Below are 27,161 nucleotides of genomic sequence, written 5' to 3'. Positions count from 1 at the left end.
ATGGGAGGAGCTCTTCCATCTTCTATTGAAGCGGTTCCTCCATGTAATCCAAAGTTCGGAGCTTCCGTCTTCACCTCTCCAGCTGCAGTTCTCTAGTCCTCCTGGAGAACAGTTTGCTTCAATGTCCGGGTTTCAGGATCTTAAAGATTTCTTCAGCCGGCGGCTGCTCGCTGCGGTTATCAAAGACATTAGAGGACAAACCACAACATCTTTATATGAAGAGGAGCTTCAGCGGCAGAGAGAGCTGCTGAAAGTGATTGTAACACCTGAAATCAAGCTGCAGAGAGCAGGTTAGTGTTTGCTTCTTCTGATGGAAACGTGTTTGTTGGGAGGGGTTCAGGGAGCTGAGCCTTCAGCACACAGCGTGTTAGCCGCAGCTGGCTCCTGATGAAAATATCACTTTGTTGTTTTGGATCTGAAACTCTTTTCTGACTGCTGTGTGATGTTTGGAATGTGTCTGGTGGACATGTCCCTGTTTCGTCACGCTTACTCTGATTATTATCATTTGAATTTAATGAACCAGATTGTATTTGAGTTAAAACACACCTTTTCTAGGATTTCTGAAGACGAGGAAAACAAGGTGAAGGCAAGACCCCAGGGTAAAACCAGGGATCAAACTCAGACACATTCCTGGGAGGGGGTCATCACCCACACCCCCACACCCCCACACCCTCTTTGATGAGATGTGACTGACAAAAGAAAAACACCCTCTCATCAAAGAGGACTGTAATGTTATGTTGATCTTGACCGCCCGTGATGTGTAGATGCAGAAGGAGTCTTCGTGACACTGGCTTGCTTGCATAGTAATACGTTTATTACAAGAAAACAATACCAGTATCAAACAAGCACCCGGAATGCTTGGGAGAACAGCTCTGCAAATCTGCTGACTCCCAGAATGCTGTTGACCAGCACCTTTTATAGGTCTTTGAGCCAATGACAGAGCCTACTGCAAAGCCCAAACTTATCTTGATCTCTAGTTATCTACTACACCCTCCTGGGCTCTGCTAGCCTAATGGTTACAAAACTTGTCCATGCATGTCACTAAATTGGAAGGGGGTCTCAATCTAATTTCCTTGAAAGTCTGGGGCAACATAGGTTTCTCCTTGACTTGTTTTATGTCAGTTACTTATTAACTATCAGATACTTCAGTTACTAGAAAGAAGCAGAAGGGAACCAATGAGGATCTGTATTAAGGATGCTAAATGACCCTCTTTTTTTGGCTTTTCTGTCTTTTATCCCTCTTATGTTGCATTCACACCAAGCGGCCACCTCCGGTCTCAAAATATGAAGCCCATGTGGAAATGTTATTGAAGTATCTGATAGTTAATAAGTAACTGACGTAAAACAAGTCAAGGAGAAACCTATGCTGTACCAGACGTTCAAGGAATTTTGGTTGAGACCCCCTTCCAATGTAGTGACATGCATGGACAAGTTTTGTAACCATTAGGCTAGCAGAGCCCAGGAGAGTACAATAAATAACTAGAGGTTGAGATAAGTTTGGGCTTGGTAGTAGGCTCTGTCATTGGTTGGCAGACCTATAAAAGGTGCTGGTCAACAGCATTCTGGGAGTCAGCAGATTTGCAGAGCTGTTCTCCCAGGCATTCCGCGGTGCTTGTTTGATACTGGTTTTGTTTTCTTGTAATAAACGTATTACTATGCAAGCAAGCCAGTGTCACGAAGATTCCTTCTGCATCTACACATCACGGGCGGTCAAGATACAACATTATAAACTGGAATTCATTGAGAATCCACTTGAGGCTGGCTGCAGAAACACCGGAAACCACATAGACATGAATGGGAAAAAGACGGTCTTTGCAGCATTAATAAACATTTTTACAGCCTGGTTCAAAAAAACAGCTTGGCCCTACAAAGCTAATCTCTCTATCAGCACACACTGTAGGGGGGGGGGGGGTTCTAACGTGACGGTTCAGAAGATATTAAGATTACGAGTTTTTGCCCAAATAAGGACATGACTGACGTGACTCCCGGAGATTTGTATTTAGAGAAATGAGACGTCACGTGAAGCGACGTCGGATTGTGATGACGGCTTTAACAGCTGTTTGTGTCTGCACACATGTTCACTGTAATAACTCTGATCAATATAAACAGTAACAGAGCTCTGTCTCTGTGTTTACCTGTTTAACACACACCTGTTTAACACACATGTTCACTGTAATAACTCTGATCAATATAAACAGTAACAGAGCTCTGTATCTGTGTTTACCTGTTTAACACACACCTGTTTAACACACACCTGTTTAACACACACCTGTTTAACACACACCTGTTTAACACACACCTGTTTAACACACACCTGTTTAACACACATGTTCACTGTAATAACTCTGATCAATATAAACAGTAACAGAGCTCTGTCTATCTATTAATCTATTTCATTAGACAGTGAATCTGATAAAAACAATCAGATAGAACATAATCCATCCTCTCTTATATTGAATTTATGATTTTGCGTTCAGTATTTTGTTTTTAAAACTCACATCAAACACTATAATTTTCAGCTCATGTTGCTGTCTAGAAACTGACGTAGGTTTATGTTTATGAACCCTTAGTGACTGTTTTAAGGTCTGTTTCAGGGCACCCTTAGTGACTGTTTTAAGGTCTGTTTCAGGACACCCTTAGTGACTGTTTGAGGTCTGTTTCAGGGCACCCTTAGTGACTGTTTTAAGGTATGTTTCAGGGCACCCTTAGTGACTGTTTTAAGGTCTGTTTCAGGGCACCCTTAGAGACTGTTTTAAGGTCTGTTTCAGGGCACCCTTAGTGACTTTTTTTAGGTCTGTTTCAGGGCACCCTTAGTGACTGTTTTAAGGTCTGTTTCAGGGCACCCTTAGTGATTGTTTTAAGGTCTGTTTCAGGACACCCTTAGTGACTGTTTTAAGGTCTGTTTCAGGGCACCCTTAGTGACTGTATTAAGGTCTGTTTCAGGGCACCCTTAGTGACTGTTTTAAGGTCTGTTTCAGGGCACCCTTAGTGACTGTTTTAAGGTCTGTTTCAGGGCACCCTTAGTGACTGTTTTAAGGTCTGTTTCATGGCACCCTTAATGACTTTTTTAAGGTCTGTTTCAGGACACCCTTAGTGACTGTATTAAGGTCTGTTTCAGGGCACCCTTAGTGACTGTTTTAAGGTCTGTTTCAGGGCACCCTTAGTGACTGTTTTAAGGTCTGTTTCTGGGCACCCTTAGTGATTGTTTTAAGGTCTGTTTCAGGACACCCTTAGTGACTGTTTTAAGGTCTGTTTCAGGGCACCCTTAGTGACTGTTTTAAGGTCTGTTTCAGGGCACCCTTAGTGACTGTTTTAAGGTATGTTTCAGGGCACGCTTAGTGACTGTTTTAAGGTCTGTTTCAGGGCACCCTTAGTGACTGTTTTAAGGTCTGTTTCAGGGCAACCTTAGTGATTGTTTTAAGGTCTGTTTCAGGACACCCTTAGTGACTGTTTTAAGGTCTGTTTCAGGGCACCCTTAGTGACTGTTTAAGGTCTGTTTCAGGGCACCCTTAGTGACTGTTTTAAGGTCTGTTTCAGGGCACCCTTAGTGACTGTTTTAAGGTCTGTTTCAGGGCACCCTTAGTGACTGTTTTAAGGTCTGTTTCAGGGCACCCTTAGTGACTGTTTTAAGGTCTGTTTCAGGGCACCCTTAGTGAATGTTTTAAGGTCTGTATCAGGGCACCCTTAGTGACTGTTTTAAGGTCTGTTTCAGGACACCCTTAGTGACTGTTTTAAGGTCTGTTTCAGGGCACCCTTAGTGACTGTTTTAAGGTCTGTTTCAGGGCACCCTTAGTGATTGTTTTATGGTCTGTTTCGGGGCACCCTTAGTGACTGTTTTAAGGTCTCTTTCAGGACACCCTTAGTGACTGTTTTAAGGTCTGTTTCGGGGCACCCTTAGTGACTGTTTTAAGGTCTGTTTCAGGACACCCTTAGTGACTGTTTTAAGGTCTGTGTCAGGGCACCCTTAGTGACTGTTTTAAGGTCTGATTCAGGGCACCCTTAGTGATTGTTTTAAGGTCTGTTTCGGGGCACCCTTAGTGACTGTATTAAGGTCTGTTTCGGGGCACCCTTAGTGACTGTTTTAATCTCTGTTTCAGGGCACCCTTAGTGACTGTTTTAAGGTCTGTTTCGGGGCACCCTTAGTTACTGTTTTAATCTCTGTTTCAGGGCACCCTTAGTGATTGTTTTATGGTCTGTTTCGGGGCACCCTTAGTGACTGTTTTAAGGTCTGTTTCAGGGCACCCTTAATGACTGTTTTAAGGTCTGTTTCAGGGCACCCTTAGTGACTGTATTAAGGTCTGTTTCAGGGCACCCTTAGTGATTGTTTTAAGGTCTGTTTCAGGGCACCCTTAGTGACTGTTTTAAGGTCTGTTTCAGGGCACCCTTAGTGAATGTTTTAAGGTCTGTTTCAGGGCACCCTTAGTGACTGTATTAAGGTCTGTTTCAGGGCACCCTTAGTGATTGTTTTAAGGTCTGTTTCAGGGCACCCTTAGTGACTGTTTTAAGGTCTGTTTCGGGGCACCCTTAGTGACTGTTTTAATCTCTGTTTCAGGGCACCCTTAGTGATTGTTTTAAGGTCTGTTTCGGGGCACCCTTAGTGAATGTTTTAAGGTCTCTTTCAGGACACCCTTAGTGACTGTTTTAAGGTCTGTTTCGGGGCACCCTTAGTGATTGTTTTAAGGTCTGTTTCAGGACACCCTTAGTGACTGTTTTAAGGTCTGTTTCAGGACACCCTTAGTGACTGTTTTAAGGTCTGTTTCAGGGCACCCTTAGTGACTGTTTTAAGGTCTGTTTCGGGGCACCCTTAGTGACTGTTTTAAGGTCTGTTTCGGGGCACCCTTAGTGATTGTTTTAAGGTCTGTTTCAGGACACCCTTAGTGACTGTTTTAAGGTCTGTTTCAGGACACCCTTAGTGACTGTTTTAAGGTCTGTTTCGGGGCACCCTTAGTGACTGTTTTAAGGTCTGTTTCACGTCACGATTCTGCGCCGTGTGTTTGAAAGTATATCCAAAGAACTTGTGAAACAGCTGACGTCATTGTTACTGTTCTTTTGTGCATGCGGGGCAGTTTGGAGCTGCAAACAGTTCACACTGGAATCACATACAGGTCACATTATAGATGGTAATGTGAAAAAGGAAAACAAAAAAACAGATCTGAGGAAAAAAAATTGGAATTGAGCTTTAAGCCTTACAGTGTGAACGTAACCAAAGTGTCCCATTTATTCCAGATGAGCGAATCTCCGCTGGTCCATACGTCACCGCCATACATCACTGGGTGATCTGCACCCTGATTGGCTATCACGGTGCGATGGATTCGCTGGAGTTCAGATATTTCAACTTGCACCATTCGCGTTGCCCGATTTGGCAATTCGCGCCGCCAGCCCACTACTCGCGTCTCTGCATTGACTTTACATGTAATTAATATATTGAGTTGTAAAATATCCAATTTAAAATATGACATTAAATGATCAAATATTTTGAAATATAAGATTAAGAGAGAAAGAATGTAAAATTAGTTACAATATTTGACTAAAACTCAGTTACATCTGCATCTTTGATGACAAGGACTTGATCAAAACTTACTAACAAACTCTCTCACCTGGGTCAGTCTCTCTCCCCCAACAGAACATCCATTCTGGTTCACACCCTGGTCACCTCCCGCCTACATTATTGCAACTCCCTTCTTTTTGGTTTACCAGACAAATCCATCCATTAACTTCAACTGGTTCAAAACTCTGCTGCCCACATCCTCACCAGAACCCCCTCCACCAGCCACATCACATCTGTCCTGCAGCAGCTCCACTGGCTTCCCATTAAATACAGCATCATCTTCAAGATTCTGTTCCTCACCTACAAGGCCATCAACAACTTAGCTCCTCAGGACCTCATTGACCTCCACCCGTAGACTCAGGTCCTCCTCTTCCATTCAACTCACCCTCCCACCTGCTCGCTTGACCACCATGGGGTCGAGAGCCTTCAGCCGCTCGGCCCCCCGCCCCTGGAACTCTCTCCCCCTGGACGTACAAAACTCCACCTCTCCCACCACCTTCAAATCCTGCCTCAAAACTCACCTTTTCCACCAAGCATACACACTCTAATCCGTCTCTCTGGGACTTGAATGACTCCCCCCCCCCCCCCCCCCCCCCCCCCTTTAATTTCTCTAGTCTTGTATCTTTATTCTAATGTTTGTATTTATTTACTGTTGAGTGTTGCTTTTATTGTTGCTATGTTGTAAGGTGACCATGGGTGTCCAGAAAGGCGCCTATAGATAAAATGAATTATTATTAATATTATTCTAAAAAGTTTCTGATGTATCACCAAGCTGGATTAAATGAAGATATAGACACAGAGAGGTCAAATATCACACAGACGTCTCCCGGACGCTGCTTACCCTGAAATAATACCTCAGCCTGTCACAGGAATGCATCGCTTTTATTTTGATAGATTAGACGCACAGCGGGGGACAATATGTTTTTGAATGTTCGGCGCTCCACCACTTAAGTTTTCATCATGTAAAAAAGAGTTTTTATTATCAGCCCCCCCAACAGTGGCCCTTGCCCCCCTTGGAAGTTCAGTAAATTAAATTTTCTATATAGCACCAGATCACAGCAGAAGTAATTCAGGATTACCTCTCTTATAGATCAGGTCTTAAACTTGTTCTTTTATTAAACAGACTAAATATCCTTCTGTTATTGATCTTATTTACATGATGGGATGTCATTCTGATCATCTGCTCTCACACAAACAGGTGCGCTCACATACACACATCACAGCACAATGATACGATGAAGGATCATCAACAACTCGTTCTTTAAGATGAAAGCTGAAGTGCATCACTGATTATATAAACTCAGATGATGAAAACTTTAGTGGTGGACCGTCGGACATTAAAGGTGACATATCATGCAAAATGGACTTTTTAATGGTTCTCTAGCTGAAATATGTTTCCCTGGCATGTCTACAAACCCCCCGAGAATGAAAAAAATCCACTCTGCCCCTGTTCTGATTTCTCCACCTTTCTGTAAATGTGTGTGAAACCAGCCGTTTCAGACTTCAGTGTTTTTGTTACGTCACAACAATATCCGGTCTGTCACGGAGTCAGAGCTCGGAGCTTGTTCAGCCCATAGACTGTATAAAATAATACTGAATCCCTCCTCTGTTTTTCATTACCTGCACACATGTGTGCTAACAAGGAGCTTAGGAGGGAGGCATGCTAGTTGTAGGCTGTCTTAATAAACACAAAGGTCGGTTTTACTCCCCACGTCTGCAGATTTGAAGATCTAGTGGATGATTTTTATTTGTCATGGATAAGTGCTAGCGCTAATTAGCATAGCCACATAGCTATATGTTCGTAGCTGTAGCTGTAGCTGTAGCTGTAGCTGTAGCTGTAGCTGTAGCTGTAGCTGTAGCTGTAGCTGTGTACCAAGACACAGGTCGACATACTGACAAATAAAACATCAAGAAACACTAAATCTGTGACCAATCCTTCAGAAAGGTCCTGCTGCCTTTCTGGTAGAGGTCGGTTTTACTCCCCACGTCTGCAGATTTGAAGATCTAGTGGATGATTTTTAGTTTTCATGGATAAGTGCTAGTGCTAGTTAGCATAGCCACATAGCTACATGTTCATAGCTGTGTACCAAGACACACGTCTACATACTGATAAATAAAACAACAAGAAAAACTAAATCTGTGACCAATGGTTCAGAAAGGTCCTGCTGCAGGCGCCTCTCCGTCAGGATCAGATTCTGGATCAGATTCAGAGGGTTGAAGTAACGTGATCTCTGAGCAGCCGTGTATATTCACCCAACATGTAAACATTAGATCAACATGCTGGAGAGCCGAGGCCACACCCACTTCCTGAGGGGGCGTGGTCAGAGAGAAAACAGAGTGTTCTGAGGAGGACTGAAGAAGAGGGCTTTTCAGGCAGACCAAAATCTGATTTCAAAGTGTTTTTTTGAGCATAAACTTTAAAGACATGTTTTGGGGACCTCTTAGACCAATATATACTGATGAAAAAAGCGTGATATGTCACCTTTAAGAGTTCATATTTCCCCGCTGTGCGTCTAATCTTTAGAAATGAAAGCTCTGCATTCCTGTGACAGGCTGAGTTATTATCTGTCTCTACCTGCAGCAGGTGTGCTGTGTGAACCAGTCTCCTCTTCATTGAGGATTTTTACCCCCGGTGTGCGTTAGTGACAAAGACACACCCGGGGGACGTCTGTTTAAGATTTGATGTTGTTGCCGCTCTCACCATAAAAAGCTCTGCATCTACAGCTTGATTTAATCCAGTTTGGTGAAACATCAGACACATTTAGTAAGTTTGGATCAACTCATTGGCATCAAAGAGTGCCGTGAGCTGACTGTCTGTCCAGAGCGCCTGTTACTGCAGGTGCATTCAGGGACCGTCGTAAAAGTGCAATGCTGACCTGTATTTTGCGTTCATGGCATTTTATTTGAATCAAGAGAATCAGATGTAGTGGTCACATGAAGAATGTTCTCTTTTGACTTTTTTTGCAGGCTAGATTATTCAACTTAAGATATTACAAAGCAAAAGTGTTAAGAGAGTGAAATGTTGATGATGTTAGTACTTGGTAAAAACCCTGATACCTGATATCTGATCGATAGATAGATAGACAGATAGATAGATGGCAATGTCTGCACGAACATTTATGTCATCATTTTCGTTAACGGAAATTGTACTCCCATTCACAGTGTGTTCAAATAGAGGCCTTAATAGGACTTCCTTTGCTTTCAGAGCCTGCCTCAAGTGGTCACTCAAAGAACTGCAGTTTTCCGCCCTACGGCGTCGGCTCCATTTTTAACATAAGAGGTTGTTTCACATTGAACACTTGATATCAAACAATCATCTGAATATGTTTAAAACCTGCTGTTTTTGTAACATTTCTGATACAATTGATGTCTTTCTGAACTTCAGGGCTTCCTGCAGACTTCCAGCAGCTATCAGGGATTAAAGAAGAGCCTCCTGAGCAGCAGGAGTGGAGCCCCCATCTGGACCAGGAGGACACTAAGCCCCCGCACATCAAAGAGGAACCGGAGGAACTCTGGAGCAGTCAGGAGGGAGAGCAGCTTCAAGGACTGGAGGAGGAGGATGATACCAAAAAGTTTCCATTCACTGCTGTCTGTGTGAAGAGTGAAGTTAAAGAAGAGGAACCTCAGTCCTCACAGCTTCATCCAGAACAGACTAAAGTGGTGGAAACAGAAGAAGAAGAAGAAGGCTGTGGAGGATCAGAACAAGCCATGAACTTGGATCCAGAGAGTGATTCACAACCAGAGATTGAGACTGAGGACTCCTCTGAACCTGAGACTGAAGACAGTGATGACTGGAGCGAGACCAGAGAGGATCAGTCAGGATTAAACTCTGTGGCTGAGAATAAATCTCATGTCTGCTCTCAGTGTGGCAAAGCTTTCAAACAGAAATACCTTTTGACCAGACACATGATAATTCACAGGGAAGAGAAACCCTTCATCTGCCCCAGTTGTGGTAAAACATTCAAAAAGAAAGGGAACCTGAGCCAGCACATGGTAACACACACTGGAGAGAAACCCTACACCTGCACTGAATGTGGTAATAGATTTAACAGCAATGGTCATCTGACCAGACACATGATCATTCATACCAGAGAGAAACCATTCAGCTGCTCTGAGTGTGGGAAAAGTTTTAAGCATAAAGAATGTATGACCCGACATATGATCATTCATCAAGTAGAGAAACCATTCAGCTGCTCTGAGTGTGGGAAAAGATTTAACCATAAACACGGCGTGACCCAACACATGACGATTCACACGGGAGAGAAAACTTTAGACTGCTCTGAATGTGGGAAACGCTTTACTCAGAAGTCCAGTCTGACCAGACACATGAGAATTCACACCAGAGAGAAACCCTTCAGCTGCTCCCAGTGTGGGAAAAGATTCGGCCGAAAGTTTTGTCTGACGACTCACATGGCCCTGCATAAAAAACAGAAGCCTTCAGCTGCCCAGAATGTGGTGAAAGGTTCAATCATGAGTCTGGTCTGACCCCCCACATGGAATATCACGGAGGAGAGAAACTCTTCAGCTGCTCTAAAGGCTGATTTATACTTCTGCGTCTCTCCGACACAGCAGGGGCTGACGTGGACATGAGCACCACATACTTGTACGTCGATGTGTCAGTGTCTCTGGGCAGTTCTCTGTCAAAACACTTGAGGGCAGGAGCTGATGAAGAGGACTGTGGAGGACCTGGACAAATCAGCTGCTCCGACCGAGAGAGTCATTTACAACCAGAGACTTAGGTCAAGACTGGAGACTCTTCTGGACCTGAGACTGAAGACAGCGATGATGAGACAAGATGCAATAATACCACAACAGAGACCATGAACACTCAGACTACATTACATTGAGCTACACAAACATTAAGTGGTCCAATATTCTGTATGATCACCTGTGTTGATTTTGTCCACTATTTTAGTTTGAATCCATAAAGGACAATTAAATGAGTTTCAGACACCTTTTGGTCTTTCTGCCCTCGTAGCTTTGGTCCCTGATTAACATTTGAATCTAGTTTTAGTTTTAAGAAGTATGCAAATGTAGTCCTTACTTTCATTCAATAGGTTTTCTTTTTTTAATTCATCTCACCTTCATCAGAAATTGGTACCAAGTGTGTACCCAGCATTCAAATCTGTAATCCACAGCTTGACCCGTAAGGCAACTGGACTAGTAGAAATTCTTGAAGACGTTTCACCTCTCCTCCGAAAGGCTTCTTCAGTTCTGACCAGACTGGGGAAGAGCTCGAAGATACAAACCACTAACAGTCGTGGGTGTGTCCAGGGGTGCATCTCAAAGCTCTAAACGTCCATCCTCGCGTCTCTTCCTCGTGTCTTAGTCCCGGAGATGTGAGGAAATGAAACCAGAGGAGAGAGGAGAGAGGAGATTTGTATTTAGAGAAATGAGACGTCCTCTCCTCCGGAGCGTCACGTGAAGCGACATTGGTTTGTGATGACGGCTTTAACAGCTGTTTGTGTCTGCACACATGTTCACTGTAATAACTCTGATCAATATAAACAGTAACAGAGCTCTGTCTCTGTGTTTACCTGTTTAACATACACCTGTTTAACACACATGTTCACTGTAATAACTCTGATCAATATAAACAGTGACAGAGCTCTGTCTCTGTGTTTACCTGTTTAACACACACCTGTTTAACACACACCTGTTTAACACACACCTGTTTAACACACACCTGTTTAACACACATGTTCACTGTAATAACTCTGATCAATATAAACAGTAACAGAGCTCTGTCTCAGTGTTTACATGTTTAACACACACCTGCACATGAAGAGAATCAGCTCTGTGTTTATTCTGTCCTGAAGCATCATGGATCGATTCATCAGTAAATTATCCTCATTATTAAATTATTTATTACTTTAAGGGAAAATAGAAACCATGCAACTCTTTTCAAACCCTGTGTTCATTAATGATCAGCCTCATATGAAACTTTCTTAAAGCTGGGGTTGGCAGTCTTGGAAAACTAGCATGAATTTGAATGTAGCATTTCCTCAGGACTCCACCTAACCCCTCCCCTCCTCCCTCAGAGCTCCTCCAAAACGACGCGCCCCCCCCCCCCCCCCCCCCCCCCCCCCCCCCCGCTCACATGCACGAGCGCCGCTGATTCACGACCATATGATGGTGACTGATTCAAAACCGGTCCTCACCAAAACATTCTCATAGTGAAAGTTAAAAACACAAACAAACATGGCTGCTTTTAGTACCCACAACTATCATTCTAGCATTATCCAGTTGTACTGGTGACACGATATCAGGAGAAAAGTTATAACACATATATAACACTGTAACAGCTCTACTGTTTGTTAAACCTGTTCAGTGTAGATGTTCTTAATTCCTACAGTGTTGACAGTCAGTGAAGGCATCAGGAGAGGTGTAGAGTGTGTGAGCTGGAGAGAGGAGAGACAAGAGGAGAAGTTCTTCATTCATTCAAACATTGATTGTTGTTTTGTTGGTTGGAGTGATCACGGTCGACAGTGACCGGTTATTAAAGATCAACGTGTTCACCAATCGGCTCGTCATCACTACAGCGTCCGGACAGACGCTACAGTACATCTACATTTCTGTAGGACTTACTAAATGTCATTCATTCTTCTGCTTGTCAGAGCCCCCGTGGTGAGAGCTTTTTAGACTCTGATCCGGACTACAGTCCTGAGCAAACCACCTCATCAGGTCAGAGGGGACAGGCCCGAGGTCGAGCAAGAGGGGAAGTCAGTAGAGTCAGGGGAAGCAGAGGCAGGAGACGGAGACTCAGAGGAGTACACACCGGGAAATGTACGCGCAGGAGGCGGGCAGAACGGCAGGAAGGGATTTGAATGGTTTAAAATTTTGGGTCCCAAAAAACGGTGATTGGTTGGTGTTTTCCCAGGTTTACTCCGGCTGTAGATAGCAGCTTTTCTTCACTCTTTTTTAAGAACACATTATGTATTGATTACCATCAGGACATAAAGATCATTTTAACCAGTATAACAAAAAGTGGATCTAAATCTGATTACCAACCCCAGCTTTAAAGTGTTTTTACTAACAGACAAACTTTACTGTCAGACTTCTCTTCATGAAGAAAACAACAACAAACAGAGAAACTAACAGGAGGAATAACAGATCATTAATATATATCTATGATATTAGACTCTATTAATCTATTTCATTAGACAGTGAATCTGACAAAAACAATCAGATAGAACATAATCCATCCTCTGTTATATTGAATTCATGATTTTGCGTTCAGTATTTTGTGTTTAAAACTCACATCAAACACTTTTTAATCTCAGCTCATCAAATAAAGACTGTTTAGAAACCGACTCCTCTCTCCTCCAGCGGGTCAGCTGTGAGTCATTAGAGTCACGTGGTCTCTGGTGTGAGTATGGTCTTACTTGTTTTGACAGAGAATTCAAAACAGCATTGTATGTAGGAGACAAATGGTGTCTTAGTCCACCACCTCTGTTAAGAGAAGTGTGTTCAAGCTTAACATAGATGGCTTCCTTGACCCCTCTTTCAAACCAGTACACTTCTTCTTTCTTCCATATAGAAGATAGTCCTTTGTTCGTCCCACATCCAGGGACATTTAAGTGTCACAGCAGCAAAGTAGACAGTGCAAAAGAGTATAAAGCAAACAAGAGCATACAAATATTAAATATCAAAAAGTTAATATCTTAATCGATATGCACCTGTAATCTTTGCTCACAAACACTGCAGCCGTAGCGTTTCTCTCTCCCTCTCGTGTGAACCAGCACATGTGAGGTCAGATGCCATTTGCAGTAAAACCTTTTACTGCACTCGGAGCAGCCGAGGGGTTTCTCTCTCGTGTGAACCAGCATGTGTGAAGTCTGATGCGCTTGTTGTTTAAATGTTTTGCTGCAAACAGAGCAGATAAAGGGTCTCTCTCCTGTGTGAACTAGCACATGTCTGGCCAGACTGCTTTTATTGTAATACTTTTTACTGCACTCAGAGCAGCTGAAGGGTTTCAGCTCTGTGTGATGTACCATGTGAGTGATCAGATCAGACTTTCTGTTGAATCTTTTATCACACTCAGAGCAGCTGAAGGGTTTCAGCTCTGTGTGATGAACCATGTGAGTGATCAGATCAGACTTTCTGTTGAATCTGTTATCACACTCAGAGCAGCTGAAGGGTTTCAGCTCTGTGTGATGAACCATGTGAGTGATCAGATCAGACTTTCTGTTGAATCTGTTATCACACTCAGAGCAGCTGAAGGGTTTCTCCTCCCTGTGATTTGCCATGTGACGTGTCAGATACATTTTTTGTGTTAATCTTTTCCCGCAGTCAGAGCAGCCGAAGGGTTTCTCTCCTGTGTGAACCACTCTGTGCCGGATCAGATGATCTTTCTGTGTGAACCTTTTCCTGCACTCTGAACAGCCGAAGGGTTTCTCTCCTGTGTGAACTACCTTGTGTCTGATCAGATTTCCTTGACAGTTAAATTTTTTTTACCACACTCAGAGCAGCTGTGTGGTCTCTCAGCCTTCACCTTCTTATTTTTAACTGAGTTTAATCCTGACTGATTCTCTCTGGTCCCCCTGCAATCATCACTGTCATCAGTCTCAGGTTCAGAAGAGTCTTCAATCTGGACCTCAATCTCTGGTGTCCTCTCTCGTTTCCATCTGATCAGCTTGTCTCTGATGAAGCTGTGAGGACTGAGGCTCCTCTTCATCATCTTCACTCTTCACAGTGACAACAGTGAATAGGAACTTTGTGGTATCATCCTCCTCCAGTCCTTGCAGCTGCTCTCCCTCCTGACTGCTCCAGAGTTCCTCTTTAATGTGCGGAGGCTTCGTGTCCTCCTGGTCCAGACGGGAGCTCCACTCCTGGTGTTCAGGAGGCTCTTCTGTAATCCCTGACAGCTGCTGGACATCTTCAGGAAACACTACAATACAGAGAGACACATCAAGGTCAGCTGAGAGGTTATGTTCTTGGAATAGTGATAAGTGATATAGCTTCTTTTTTATAAATGGAACCCCACATAATAAGACCAAGGGGCAACCTGCGGTCTTAAAATATGAAGCCCATGCAGAAGTGCTAAAAACTGGAGTTCATCAAGCGTCCACTAGAGGCTGGCTGCAGAAACCATAGACTCTATAAATAATGGACTTAGGGGGACGTCACCAATCTGTTTCTGAAACGCTGTTTTGAGGCCAATCGTAGGCGGCGGCCATATTTCTACTGTCGAGCGATTGTGACGTAAAGAGGCGGGCTTTGAGCCTCCTAGCCAACAGCTACAGTGTTCCTGCTTGTCAATCAAGTCAGCTGTGCCTCTCATTGGTAGACTCGTAATGTAAATATCTTAGAAATGACCATGTTATGAAAACATTCAGCCTCCGTACAGTGTGTGGTGATAGAGAAATGAGCTATCCAGACTACACTCGTCTTTTGTACCAGGCTGTAAACATGTTTATTTCTGCTGTAAAGATCGTCTTCTTTGAATTGGTGTGTATGTGGTTTTCAGTTCTGGAGCCAGGCTCAAGCGGATCCTCGGTGAACTGCAGTTTTTAACACTTCAGCATTGGACTCATATTTTTTGACCGGAGGTTGCTGCTTGACAGAAACCCAGGAAACCACATACACACCCATTCAAAGAAGAGGATCTTTACAGCAGAAATAAACATGTTTACAGCCTGGTACAAAAAACTGTTTAGGTCTGAGTAGCTCATTTTTAGTTTTTTTTTTTTTTTGACGCGGCAGTTACGAAGATATTAAGATTACGATACAAATAAGGGCACAGCTGACTTGATTGACAGGCAGGTACCCTGGAGCTATAGTGAAAAGGCTAAAGGCCTGCCTCTTTACCTCACACTAGCTTAAACGAAGTTAGGTTGAGTTCAGCATTTCCAATATGGCACCCGCCGATGATCAGCTTCAAAACATTGCTTCAGGACAGATGGGTGACGTCACGGATACTATGTCTTTTTTCAGTACCTAAGCCTACAGGAACCATTTAGTTCCTTGAAGAGTAGTTCCTGGAACTAAATGGAATGGTTCGTGGTACTGCTGGTTAAAAAGCACTATATTTCATCACAGATGGATTCACTGAATCAACACGTGAGAGGGGATAAGCGCGAGTAGCAAAGACGTTTCAACACGGCTTTAAAATCCTTTTCAACTCAAAAAGCCGTGGCAGAGATCGACCGGTGTTTTGGTTTAAACAGCGACCCTGTTACCTGGAGACTTTCAGCCAGATGCATCCCTCATAAACGTCTTTAGACGATCATTAAATATCTGATGAGGATATTGAATCTTAAAACTCCCTCTGTGTTTCAACAGCTGTGTAAACTCCACAAACACTGACACGTTCAGCTGAAGGTCTCCAGATTACAGGGTCACTTTTAAAACCATAACACCGGGAGGAGAGACACATTCACGGTGGGCTGAGAGAAGACTACTGTTACAAGCTGCTAAATCAAGAGAATCACAGCTTCTTCTTTTGAAAAGTACACACACATACAAAAAAGATAGAACAAATCAAAACTAATGAAAGAAAGAGAAATCAAGTGAATCACAGATGTGTGTGATGTTATTGTGGACGGAGGGAGGAATAAAAACACTGAGGTTAATCTACCAATCAGACACGTTCAGCATTGCAGGCTCTTACCCCTAAAAACCCTGGGGCTTTTTGAAAAGTACTACCCCCCTACCAGGGGATTTTTAGGGGGGAGATTATCTATCCCTGAACTAAATTTAGACCCTAGTTCCACCGGACGAAAAGCACGTAGTTCAGGGCAAAAGTCCCTAGTTCTGGGGTGAAGTTCCTCCGGTTGAAAAACGCCTCTAGAGCCTAAGACATGCAGAGTGTTTCTTTCTCATCACAGATGGGGAAAGGATCTAGTTTAAAATTCTTGTTGTTGTGTACAGAGCGCTCAGTGGTCAGGCTCCAGTCTACATCAGGGAGCTGCTGAAGCCTTATAACTCCAGCAGGACTCTGAGGTCCTCTGATCAGGGCTTATTGGTTGTGCCTCGTACCAGGTCAAAAACTAAAGGAGACTGTGCTTTGCAGGTTGTTGGTCCTAAACTCTGGAACAGTCTCCCTCTGGAACTCAGAACTGTGGACACTGTTGACAGGTTCAAAAAGCAGTTGAAGACCTCTCTGTTTAGACTTGCCTTTGTTGAATCTGTCTTCTTTTATGTCATGTTTTTGTATTATTTGCAATCACTGTTTTGCCTTTTAATGTTTTTCTTTTGTTGTTGTTGTAAAGCACCTTGGGACCTCTGTTCTTGGGAGGTGCTCTATAAACAAATCTTATTTACTTACCTATAGAATACAGAATGTTTAACAAAATGTGGACAAATGCAGATATATATTAAACAGATTGTTTATAGAAGAGATGTGGAGATATAAACATACATTCAGAAAGTAAACTAACCTGCTGCCTGCAGCTTTATTTCAGGTGTTAAAGGTGACATATCATGCAAAATTGACTTCTTAATGGTTCTCTACCTGAAATATGTTTCCCTGGCATGTCTACAAACCCCCCCAGAATGAAAAGAATTCACTCTGCAGGCGCCTCTCCGTCAGGATCAGATTCTGGATCAGATTCAGAGGGTTGAAGTAACGCGATCTCTGAGCAGCCGTGTATATTCAGCCAACATGTAAACATTAGATCAACGTGCTGGAGAGCCGAGGCCACACCCACTTCCTGAGGGGGCGTGGTCAGAGAGAAAACAGAGTGTTCTGAGGAGGACTGAAGAAGAGGGTGTTCACAGGCAGACCAAAATCTGATTTCAAAGTGTTTTTTTGAGCATAAACTTTAAAGACATGTTTTGGGGACCTCTTAGACCAATATATATTGATGAAAAAAGAGTGATATGTCACCTTTAACATCACACCCAGATGTTTTCTTGCTCGGTGGAGCTCCTCTTCTTCTCTGCACGGTGCTGTTCCTCCCGTCGGATCGCTGAACAAAGCTCTGAGATTCTGAACCCCGGACATATTTCACTGATCTCAGAGTCACAGAAGGAAAAGAAAGCTAAACACTGGCGCTTATTTGTGACTTCTCTGCTGATATGGGACGCTGACATACGAGCTGACTCTTCACGACACAGGTATAAAAACACGACTTCCTGTTTCTTCTTCTTCTTCTCTTATTTTAATGGCGGACCGCAAACCAAACTTTAATGGTGCATACCGCCACCTAGTGCACCGGAGTGTGTGACATGTACAGTGGACATCAAAAGTCTACACACCCCTGTTAAAATGCCAGCTTTTGTGATGTGACAAATTTAGACCAATATAAATCATTTCCACCTTTAATGTGACCTTTAACATGAAAAATTCAATTTTAATTTAAAAAAATATATTCTGTTTTTTGGGTAGGAGTCTATTAGCATGGCACATCTTTACGTGGTGATATATATCAGAACAAATAAATAACTGGTAATTATAATTTAACATGAATAAAAAAAATAATACAATAAAAAAAAAAAATGAATAAATACATTAATTAATTAATTATTTAATTAATCATTTAATTTCCGGCAGGCTAGAAGCAGCCAAGGCGTATTGCATTTACTAACTCGAGCTGTACTTTGCTTCGTTCCCAAACTGAGATTACACATATTAACCTCCAGGTTACATTACTGTAATTCCTTTTTATCAGGCTGCCCTAATACGTCTCTAAAGACTCTTCAGCTTGTCCAAAATGCTGTAGCTTGAGTTGGAAGCAGCAAAATGTGACCACAGAGAGAGAGATAAATACAGAGAGTGTGTACATACACACACCACAGACCTGTACATACACACACCACAGACCTGTACATACACACACCACAGACCTGTTCATACACACACCACAGAGCTGTACATACACACATCACAGACCTGTACATACACACATCACAGACCTGTACATACACACATCACAGACCTGTACATACACACATCACAGACCTGTACATACACACATCACAGACCTGTACATACACACACCACAGACCTGTACACACACACATCAAAGACCTGTACATACACACATCACAGACCTGTACATACACACACCACAGACCTGTACATACACACATCACAGACCTGTACATACACACATCACAGACCTGTACATACACACACCACAGACCTGTACATACACACATCACAGACCTGTACATACACACATCACAGACCTGTACATACACACATCACAGACCTGTATATACACACACCACAGACCTGTACATACACACATCACAGACCTGTACATACACACATCACAGACCTGTACATACACACATCACAGACCTGTACATACACACATCACAGACCTGTACATACACACACCACAGACCTGTATATACACACACCACAGACCTGTACATACACACCACAGAGCTGTACATACACACATCACAGACCTGTACATACACACATCACAGACCTGTACATACACACATCACAGACCTGTACATACACACATCACAGACCTGTACATACACACATCACAGACCTGTACATACACACATCACAGACCTGTACACACACACATCACAGACCTGTACATACAAGCAATGATTACAGAGAGAGAGAGAGAGAGAGAGAGAGAGAGAGAGAGAGAGAGAGAGAGAGAGAGAGAGAGAGAGAGAGAGAGAGAGATTAATGAAGGTTATAAGAGGTAATCTACTCTGTGTCCTGTAGGTGGCAGCAGAGGAGCGTAGTACTGGTCTCCCCTCTTGTCTCAGTAACCATGAAAGCAGTCTGGCATCACTGCTCAACCATGCCAGCAGACAGGTTTCACTTCCAAACACAAGAGTAGCAGGTCACATTTCATATACATCTGATGGATCCTATTAAGAAACAATAAGAAATAATTTGTTTGTCTGTTGAGGACGTAATTTGACACATTTGTTTTTCATTTTAATGCTTTGTACTGATAATATGAAAATAATGATCAGAGCGTTTTAAAAATGTCTAAAAGGAGCATCAGGTGTTCACTGATCCGTTGATATGAATCATTTCCATAGAGAGTCACTTTGCATCAGCAGCACCATGCTCCAGTGCTCTGGGAGACTTTATAGTCCTGAGAGTTGAACACTGGATGACTGACAGCTGTCCTTCATCACAACAGAAGCCACAGAAATCCTCCTCCTCCTCCTCATCAAAAACATGACTCTGATCTGCGTCCTCATCTGGACTCTCCTCTGCTGCTGCTTCACAGGTAAAGTCCAGAGAATCAAACTCCTCTCCTCTATGAACATCCGTCCCTCTGAAATGAAGCCCACAAAACCCTGACGCTGCTTTATGTTTCTGTCTCTGTATCCTCAGAGTCCAGAGGACAGGTCACAGTGACTCAGCCTGCAGCAGTGAGCTCTGCTCTGGGAGGCTCCATCACCATCTCAGGCAGGATCAGTCCAAATGTTGCTCATACAGACCACTTATACTGGTTCCAGCAGAAAGATGGAGAATCACCTAAACAACTTATACGCAACACCAATCAGAGGATGTCAGGGATACCTGAATGGTTTTCAGGCAGTGGATCTGGATCAAGCTTCACTCTGACCATCAGTGGAGTCCAGACTGAAGATGCTGCAGTTTACTACTGTCTGAGTTTTCACTACATCAACAGTCAGTATCTGTACACACAGTGAAAAAGCATCGTACAAAAACCTCCTTCAGTCAGACTGAACTGACAGCTGCAGAGACTGACACAGTTCACTAAAGAGACACACACACACACACACACACACACACACACACACACACACACACACACACACACACACACAAACACTCTTATTTCCCTCTGATTCTGATCCAAATAAATGTCCCTACTGAGGTTCCACTCACCTCCATGTTTGAAATGTCGTTTGCATATTTAACATTTTAAGACCTACAAAAAGAATCAGCCTGTGGAACCCATACTTAAAAAAACAACAACAAGACGTCAGCTAATTTAATGTTAATTTAATATTAAGGTGTTTCTGTGGCGATGACGAACATCCATATTTGAATGAACTACCTCCAGGGGCGTCATCTGATCCCCCCCAAAATTGCTCAGCGTGTTGAACACAAGATGAAAGATTAAACTCATTAAAAGATTGAGTCTACATCAAAAGGTGTGGGTGAGATATATGAGAGGAAGTTTCTGTCACAGTTTCAAAGAAGTCTAAAGCTACTTACATATATCAAGGGAATGATATGCAGGAAGTGAAATACACACCACTTTGATGATAATAAAATCTTTATTGTTTTAAAACATTGAATCCATCAGCATGAGAGGAAACAGTGAAATGTTGAAACATGAAACATGTCATGATTGAAAGAGAGAACCAGAGACAGAGAGTTTAGACTGAGAGCAGGAACAGAGAACAAACACAATCAGGGTCCCAGTGAGGCAGATCAGGACTGGGGACACTGGTCTCTGCTCATGGACTGTGATACCAGAGTCTGGGAGCCCTGAGTGGCCTCACAGGTCACAGAGCCCACCTTCATCCACTGGTCTGCAGTGAGGCTCAGGGTGCTGCTCCAGCTGTAGAGGCCGTCCTTCTCCAGCACAGCAGGGCTCTTGCTCTCCTCCCAGCTGATGCTGCTGCTGCTGCTGCCACCCACCTTCCAGGCCAGACTCCAGCCTGAGGGGAAGCCCTTGTTGGCCAGGCACATGAGCGTGGCATGCCCCTTCTGCAGCTCCGCAATGGAGGGGGGAAGCACCATCAGGGTGGGACGCGTATCACCTAGGAGACACCAATCAGCTTAGAGGACAGGGAGCACACAGCTGTCAATCAAACAGCAGACACTGAGACAGCTTTAATGTTGAAAGTTGAACTTCTGCTTGAAGGAGTTTGTGTCAGGTGTTTTTTCTGCTCCACCAGTCACTCACTCACACATTGTTTCACTTCCCTTTAAGAAGCCTCTCATGCATATCAGCACAGAGACACTCATCATACAGAACCAGCTCAAACACATCAAACTACACTGCAAATTCAATCCCAGAAAAACTACTGACTGCAGTTCAGAGCTCTTCATGAGAATCTAAATTAGAACCAAAAGGATCAAAAAGTGTAAAAAATGTTTAAAAACTGTAAAAATTGTAACAATTTCTGATAACACCTATCAGAAACCTTCCTCTGCTTTACTTACCAACACAGATAACACAGTGACTATGACAGATTGTTGAATTAAAAACACAGATTAAATATAAAAATTGTTAAACAGATGGTGGATTTTTTATAACCTCTAAGTTTTTTAAATTTCAGTTTGACAGGAACGCTTCAAGATGTGTTCAGTAAAGCTGCTCTGAGTTTAGTTCCACGGCAAAGGAGACATAAAAACAGAAATACTCAAAGTCATGAGGAAATATCGTCCTGAATTAAACATAAAAACACTAAATGTAAATCAATATTTCAGTTGAAGCATTTAGTAGTTGTACAGAAACTTACTTCCAACATCCAGTCTGGTTCCTCCACCAAAAGTCCACCACAGTGATACAAAGTCATTGAGGCGCCGTACAAAAACCTCTGACTGTAGAGACACGGCTCTCTGACTCTGACACAAACACACTCACTAAACCTGTCTCTGTTCACTGGATTTATTTCACATTCAATCAAATCTTTAAATCAAACATTACAACACATTTTACATTTTTTAGATGCTTTTTTTTTTTAGATTATTTTATTAAAATGGAGATCATTTCTCTAGAGGATTTCTACAGAAGTTTGAACCTACATCATAATGATTTTAACCCTCCTGTTATGTTGTGGGTCAAATTGACCCATTTAAAAGTTAAAAAAAAATTAAAAATGTTAAAGTATTATTTTGCAAAGAAACTTCTTCTGCTTGTCTTAATTAGCATAAACCACATATACACTGAAAATGGCTCATTTCACACATTTGCATTGCACATCTTTGAGAATTAAATTTGGGGACTCCCTCTAAAATGAGATGGACCATCTCAAGGGGTTTATCCCAATCAAATACATTTCTTTCAATTGAAGAACACAATTGCACTTGATATTGATTTCAATGGTTGGTAATGGAGTTAATAATGAGATTTAAAAAATGTTAATTGGTGTTTTTGGGGGGGTTCGGACACTTTTGGATCATTAAATATGCTTCGGGTCAAGTTGACCCAGGAACATTATTGCTGTCCCTAAGAAACGAACATAAGAGGAGGGTTAAATAATAATCTTTATTTATATATCACTTTTCCAAACAGGGTTACAAAGTGTTTTACAAATACAAACTAAACTAAAAAACAATAAAAGGAATAAAAGGAGGAAGACAATGTCTACATTTACATGAGACTTTTAATTCCTCTTTAATTCAGAATAAAAATTAAATCCACTTTAAAAAGATTTAAAATGACCTCGTAAACACCTAAATCAGAATGAAAATGACCATTCTGAATTAAACTTAAATCTGAAGTGTCTGGTTTATTCTGATTTTAAATCTGAATTGAATAATTCTTTGATCATGTACAGTATATGTTCATTCCACTTTAAATTAATTCCAGTCATGCTACCCCCCAGGACCTGAATCAGACACAAGACCATCTGAAGGAACATCTTTCTGCATCCATCACAAACACTGAAATACACAAAGCTGGAGCAACACTTTGTCAATCACTTCTTCATCCACATATTGATGATTGATCAGGAGCATGCTGAGAGTGATCCCAGTCCCTGCTGGAGTGAGTCAGAGCATTTCCATAGAGAGCCACTTTGCATCAGCAGCACCATGCTCCAGTGCTCTGGGAGACTTTATAGTCCTGAGAGTTGAACACTGGATGACTGACAGCTGTCCTTCATCACAACAGAAGCCACAGAAATCCTCCTCCTCCTCATCAAAAACATGACTCTGATCTGCGTCCTCATCTGGACTCTCCTCTGCTGCTGCTTCACAGGTAAAGTCCAGAGAATCAAACTCCTCTCCTCTATGAACATCCGTCCCTCTGAAATGAAGCCCACAAAACCCTGACGCTGCTTTATGTTTCTGTCTCTGTATCCTCAGAGTCCAGAGGACAGGTCACAGTGACTCAGCCTGCAGCAGTGAGCTCTGCTCCAGGAGGCTCCGTCACCATCTCATGCAGGACCAGTCAGAATGTTTATGGCCCAAGCCAATGCTTAGCCTGGTACCAACAGAAAGATGGAGAAACTCCTAAATTGCTCATTTACTTGGCTAGCACTCGAGCATCAGGGATTCCAGCTCGATTTTCAGGCAGTGGATCTGGATCTGTCTTCACTCTGACCATCAGTGGAGTCCAGACTGAAGATGCTGCAGTTTACTACTGTCAGAGTTATCATGACAACAGTCTGTATGTGTTCACACAGTGAAAAAGCGTTGTACAAAAACCTCCCTCAGTCAGACTGAACAGAAACTGAACTGACAGCTGCAGCTGGAAGCTTCTGCAGAGACTGACACACTTCACTGAAGACACACACACACACACACACACACACACACACACACACACACACACACACACAGGATCTTATCAATCACACACCACCATAAATGAATCCTGTATGCTGATGATCAGTGATGGTCAAAGTCCACATCTTCATCACTGAAGTCAGAGTATAGATCCTCCTGGTCAAACATTCCTCCAATACAAGTGAAAGTTGTTCAGTCAGATTGTGACTTGAGTTAAAGTTCTGGAGTACTTGTTTTTAAAAATACTGAAGTATTCAAAGTACTTTTTAAAATATCTCTAAATGTATTTTCACAAAGCATGAGGTCAGTCAAGAATGCATGGGTGAACATTCTGCTCTGTTCTGTTTATCTAGAAAACATGATTTCATATCTACGGCAAAGGAGACATAAAAACAGAAATACTCAAAGTCATGAGGAAATATCGTCCTGAATGAAACATCATGGTAAAAAGTCTACCATGAAATCTAAACTAAGTTACTACAAGCACAGACAAGTTTCCAATGTTCCTCTGGAATCACAGCAGTGTGTTAGCTCCAGACCTCCACATGCTGTCTCAGGTTAGATGCTGATGTTTTGGAGGCTGTGATGAAGTTTGTGTGGCAAACAGATCAGAGATTTACAACAATACAAACAATCATTCTTTATTTCAAAACCTCAAACGTGGGTTTAAAATATGGCCGTGGTGCTCAGGTAGAGAATCATCATCCTTCTCAGTCATAGCCATCATCACCACGACTAAATGAACGACTGATCTGAAGAACGTTTGATCTACGCTCAACAGAGGTACGGCAACACCACTGAGACAAACCAAACACAAGGACACCAACAGTTTACGGTCTTTGGGATCTGATGTCAGAAAAGAAGACTCATCAGCTGACTTCAAAGTAAGAGTAGTGAGTAACTAGAGCACTGATAGAAATGTAGAGGAGTCTAAAGGATGATATTTGTCTTTAAATGGAGGAAAAGTAAAAAGTCCAAACTAGAAGAAACACGAGTAAATCAAGTGAAACCCAGTCGACTGTCCTCATCTACACTGAACTAAAATATAGACACAACACTGTTTTTGTTGCTCCCATTCTTCATGAGCTGAACTCAAAGATCTAAGACTGTGTCTGTGAACACTAAAGGACTATTCCTCTCAAATATTGTTCACAAATGTGTCTAAATCTGTGTTAGTGAGCACTTCTCCTTTGTTGAGATAATCCATCCTCCTCACAGGTGTTGCATATCAAGATGCTGATTAGACAGCATGATTGTTGCACAGGTGTGCCTTAGGCTGGCCTCAATAAAAGGTCAGTCTGAAATGTGAAGTTTTATCACACAGCACGATGCCACAGATGTCGCAAGTTTTAAAGGGAGCGTGCAATCTGCATGCTGACTGCAGGAATGTCCACCAGAGCTGTTGACTGTGAATTGAATGTTCATTTCTCTACACAAAATATGCAAAGGTGTTTCAGAGAATTTGGCAGAACATCCAACCGGCCTCACAAGGAGAGTGAGCACTAAAAAGAGACCCCTGGTGGAGAGAATACCAACACCAGGAGCTTGGACAGAGCATTTCCATAGAGAGCCACTTTGCATCAGCAGCACCATGCTCCAGTGCTCTGGGAGACTTTATAGTCCTGAGAGTTGAACACTGGATGACTGACAGCTGTCCTTCATCACAACAGAAGCCACAGAAATCCTCCTCCTCCTCCTCATCAAAAACATGACTCTGATCTGCGTCCTCATCTGGACTCTCCTCTGCTGCTGCTTCACAGGTAAAGTCCAGAGAATCAAACTCCTCTCCTCTATGAACATCCGTCCCTCTGAAATGAAGCCCACAAAACCCTGACGCTGCTTTATGTTTCTGTCTCTGTATCCTCAGAGTCCAGAGGACAGGTCACAGTGACTCAGCCTGCAGCAGTGATATCTGCTCCGGGAGGCTCCGTCACCATCTCATGCAGGATCAGTCAGGATGTTTACAGTACTAACTATCTGCACTGGTACCAACAGAAAGATGGAGAAACTCCTATACTGCTCATTAAGCATACTAGCACTCGAGAATCAGGTATTCCAGATCGTTTTACAGGCAGTGGATCTGGATCTAGCTTCACTCTGACCATCAGTGGAGTCCAGACTGAAGATGCTGCAGTTTACTACTGTAGGAGTGAAAACTACATCAACAATCAGCTTGTGTTCACACAGTGAAAAAGCGTCGTACAAAAACCTCCCTCAGTCAGACTGAACAGAAACTGAACTGACAGCTGCAGCTGGAAGCTTCTGCAGAGACTGACACACTTCACTGAAGACACACACACACACACACACACACACACACACACACACACACACACACACACACACACACACACACACACACACACACACACACACACACACACACACACACACACACACACACATTTTCAGTATCTTATCAAACACACACCACCATAAAATCCTCCTGTATGCTGCTGACATACAGTTACACTTTACAAACCCTCATGTCTCACTGATTATATCCATAAAGCAAACAACATTTAAATAGATAATTCCTTCCTTCCTTCTTAAAAAACACTCAGTTAGAGAGCTTTGAGTTTACAGTTTTAACAAAGACACTTGGCCTGATCAAGTAAAGCAGAAGTCCAACACCAGAAGAAATATGAGAAAATTAAGTTTATTTTTTATTTCGGTCTGCATCAACAATTAACAATTCTCTCCACAACATAGAAGCCTTTTACAAATCAGAAAGAAAAAAAACAGAACAAAACAATCATTTAGGGATTACACATTTTGAATTCCTCATCACAACTGTTCCTAAAGTTTACCCCTCTGACAGACACCCCTCTGTTTATATTTGTCCTTGTCTTTGTTTTTTTAAAGTACCTGTTCCTCTTGATTCATACCTGCTTCTTCTGATTTCAAACAACCCCTGAACACATTTGTGAAGTCAATTATTTTGTGCTTTGTACAAAACCTTTGTACTTTCATATTCCAGTAAGTCGTCAAATTTAAGGCCCTTTAAAATAATCAATAATGTGTTGGTTGGTTGGAATCAGTGTTTGTTTTGTAAGTGTTACCCCTTACCTTCACACAGTGGGACATATATGGAGACAACAATAGTGTACACTGAGTTTTGATTCAAGAGTTCTAGTTTTATGAAGTATGGCATTGGTTTTTGACATTTTACTTTAGACATTGTTTATATGTGGCTTCCAACTAAGTTCATGATCATTGATCACACCCTGAAATGTATTT

General features: G+C 42.5%; 2 protein-coding genes and 2 gene segments (V, D, J or C); 2 read left to right on the top strand and 2 right to left on the bottom strand.

Moving 5' to 3' along the window:
- The first annotated feature begins 2 nt into the window (after positions 1 to 2).
- Positions 3 to 10,492, top strand: LOC117821601 (gastrula zinc finger protein XlCGF57.1-like). The gene is made up of 2 exons (XM_034696002.1): positions 3 to 290; positions 8,934 to 10,492. Exons 1-2 carry the CDS (start codon positions 122 to 124, stop codon positions 10,031 to 10,033), a joined length of 1,269 nt encoding a protein of 422 aa, XP_034551893.1. The 5' UTR covers positions 3 to 121; the 3' UTR covers positions 10,034 to 10,492.
- A 2,720-nt stretch (positions 10,493 to 13,212) lies between these two features.
- Positions 13,213 to 15,506, bottom strand: LOC117812163 (gastrula zinc finger protein XlCGF8.2DB-like). Its single transcript, XM_034682822.1, is given in 4 exon segments — positions 13,213 to 14,001; positions 14,004 to 14,091; positions 14,264 to 14,438; positions 15,488 to 15,506. Coding segments are annotated over 4 exon segments (1,071 nt in total).
- A 5,209-nt stretch (positions 15,507 to 20,715) lies between these two features.
- LOC117812085 lies at positions 20,716 to 22,392 on the bottom strand. The segment is given in 3 exon segments: positions 20,716 to 21,223; positions 21,929 to 22,034; positions 22,378 to 22,392. Coding segments are annotated over 3 exon segments (453 nt in total).
- A 3,237-nt stretch (positions 22,393 to 25,629) lies between these two features.
- On the top strand, positions 25,630 to 26,111 carry LOC117812030. The segment is given in 2 exon segments: positions 25,630 to 25,681; positions 25,789 to 26,111. Coding segments are annotated over 2 exon segments (375 nt in total).
- The last annotated feature ends 1,050 nt before the right edge of the window (positions 26,112 to 27,161 follow it).

This window comes from Notolabrus celidotus, chromosome 1, assembly GCF_009762535.1.
Source record: "Notolabrus celidotus isolate fNotCel1 chromosome 1, fNotCel1.pri, whole genome shotgun sequence".
NCBI classification, from domain to species: Eukaryota; Metazoa; Chordata; class Actinopteri; order Labriformes; family Labridae; genus Notolabrus; species Notolabrus celidotus.
The sequence above is the reverse complement of the archived record's forward strand: the minus strand, read 5'-3'. Positions and strand labels throughout refer to the sequence as shown.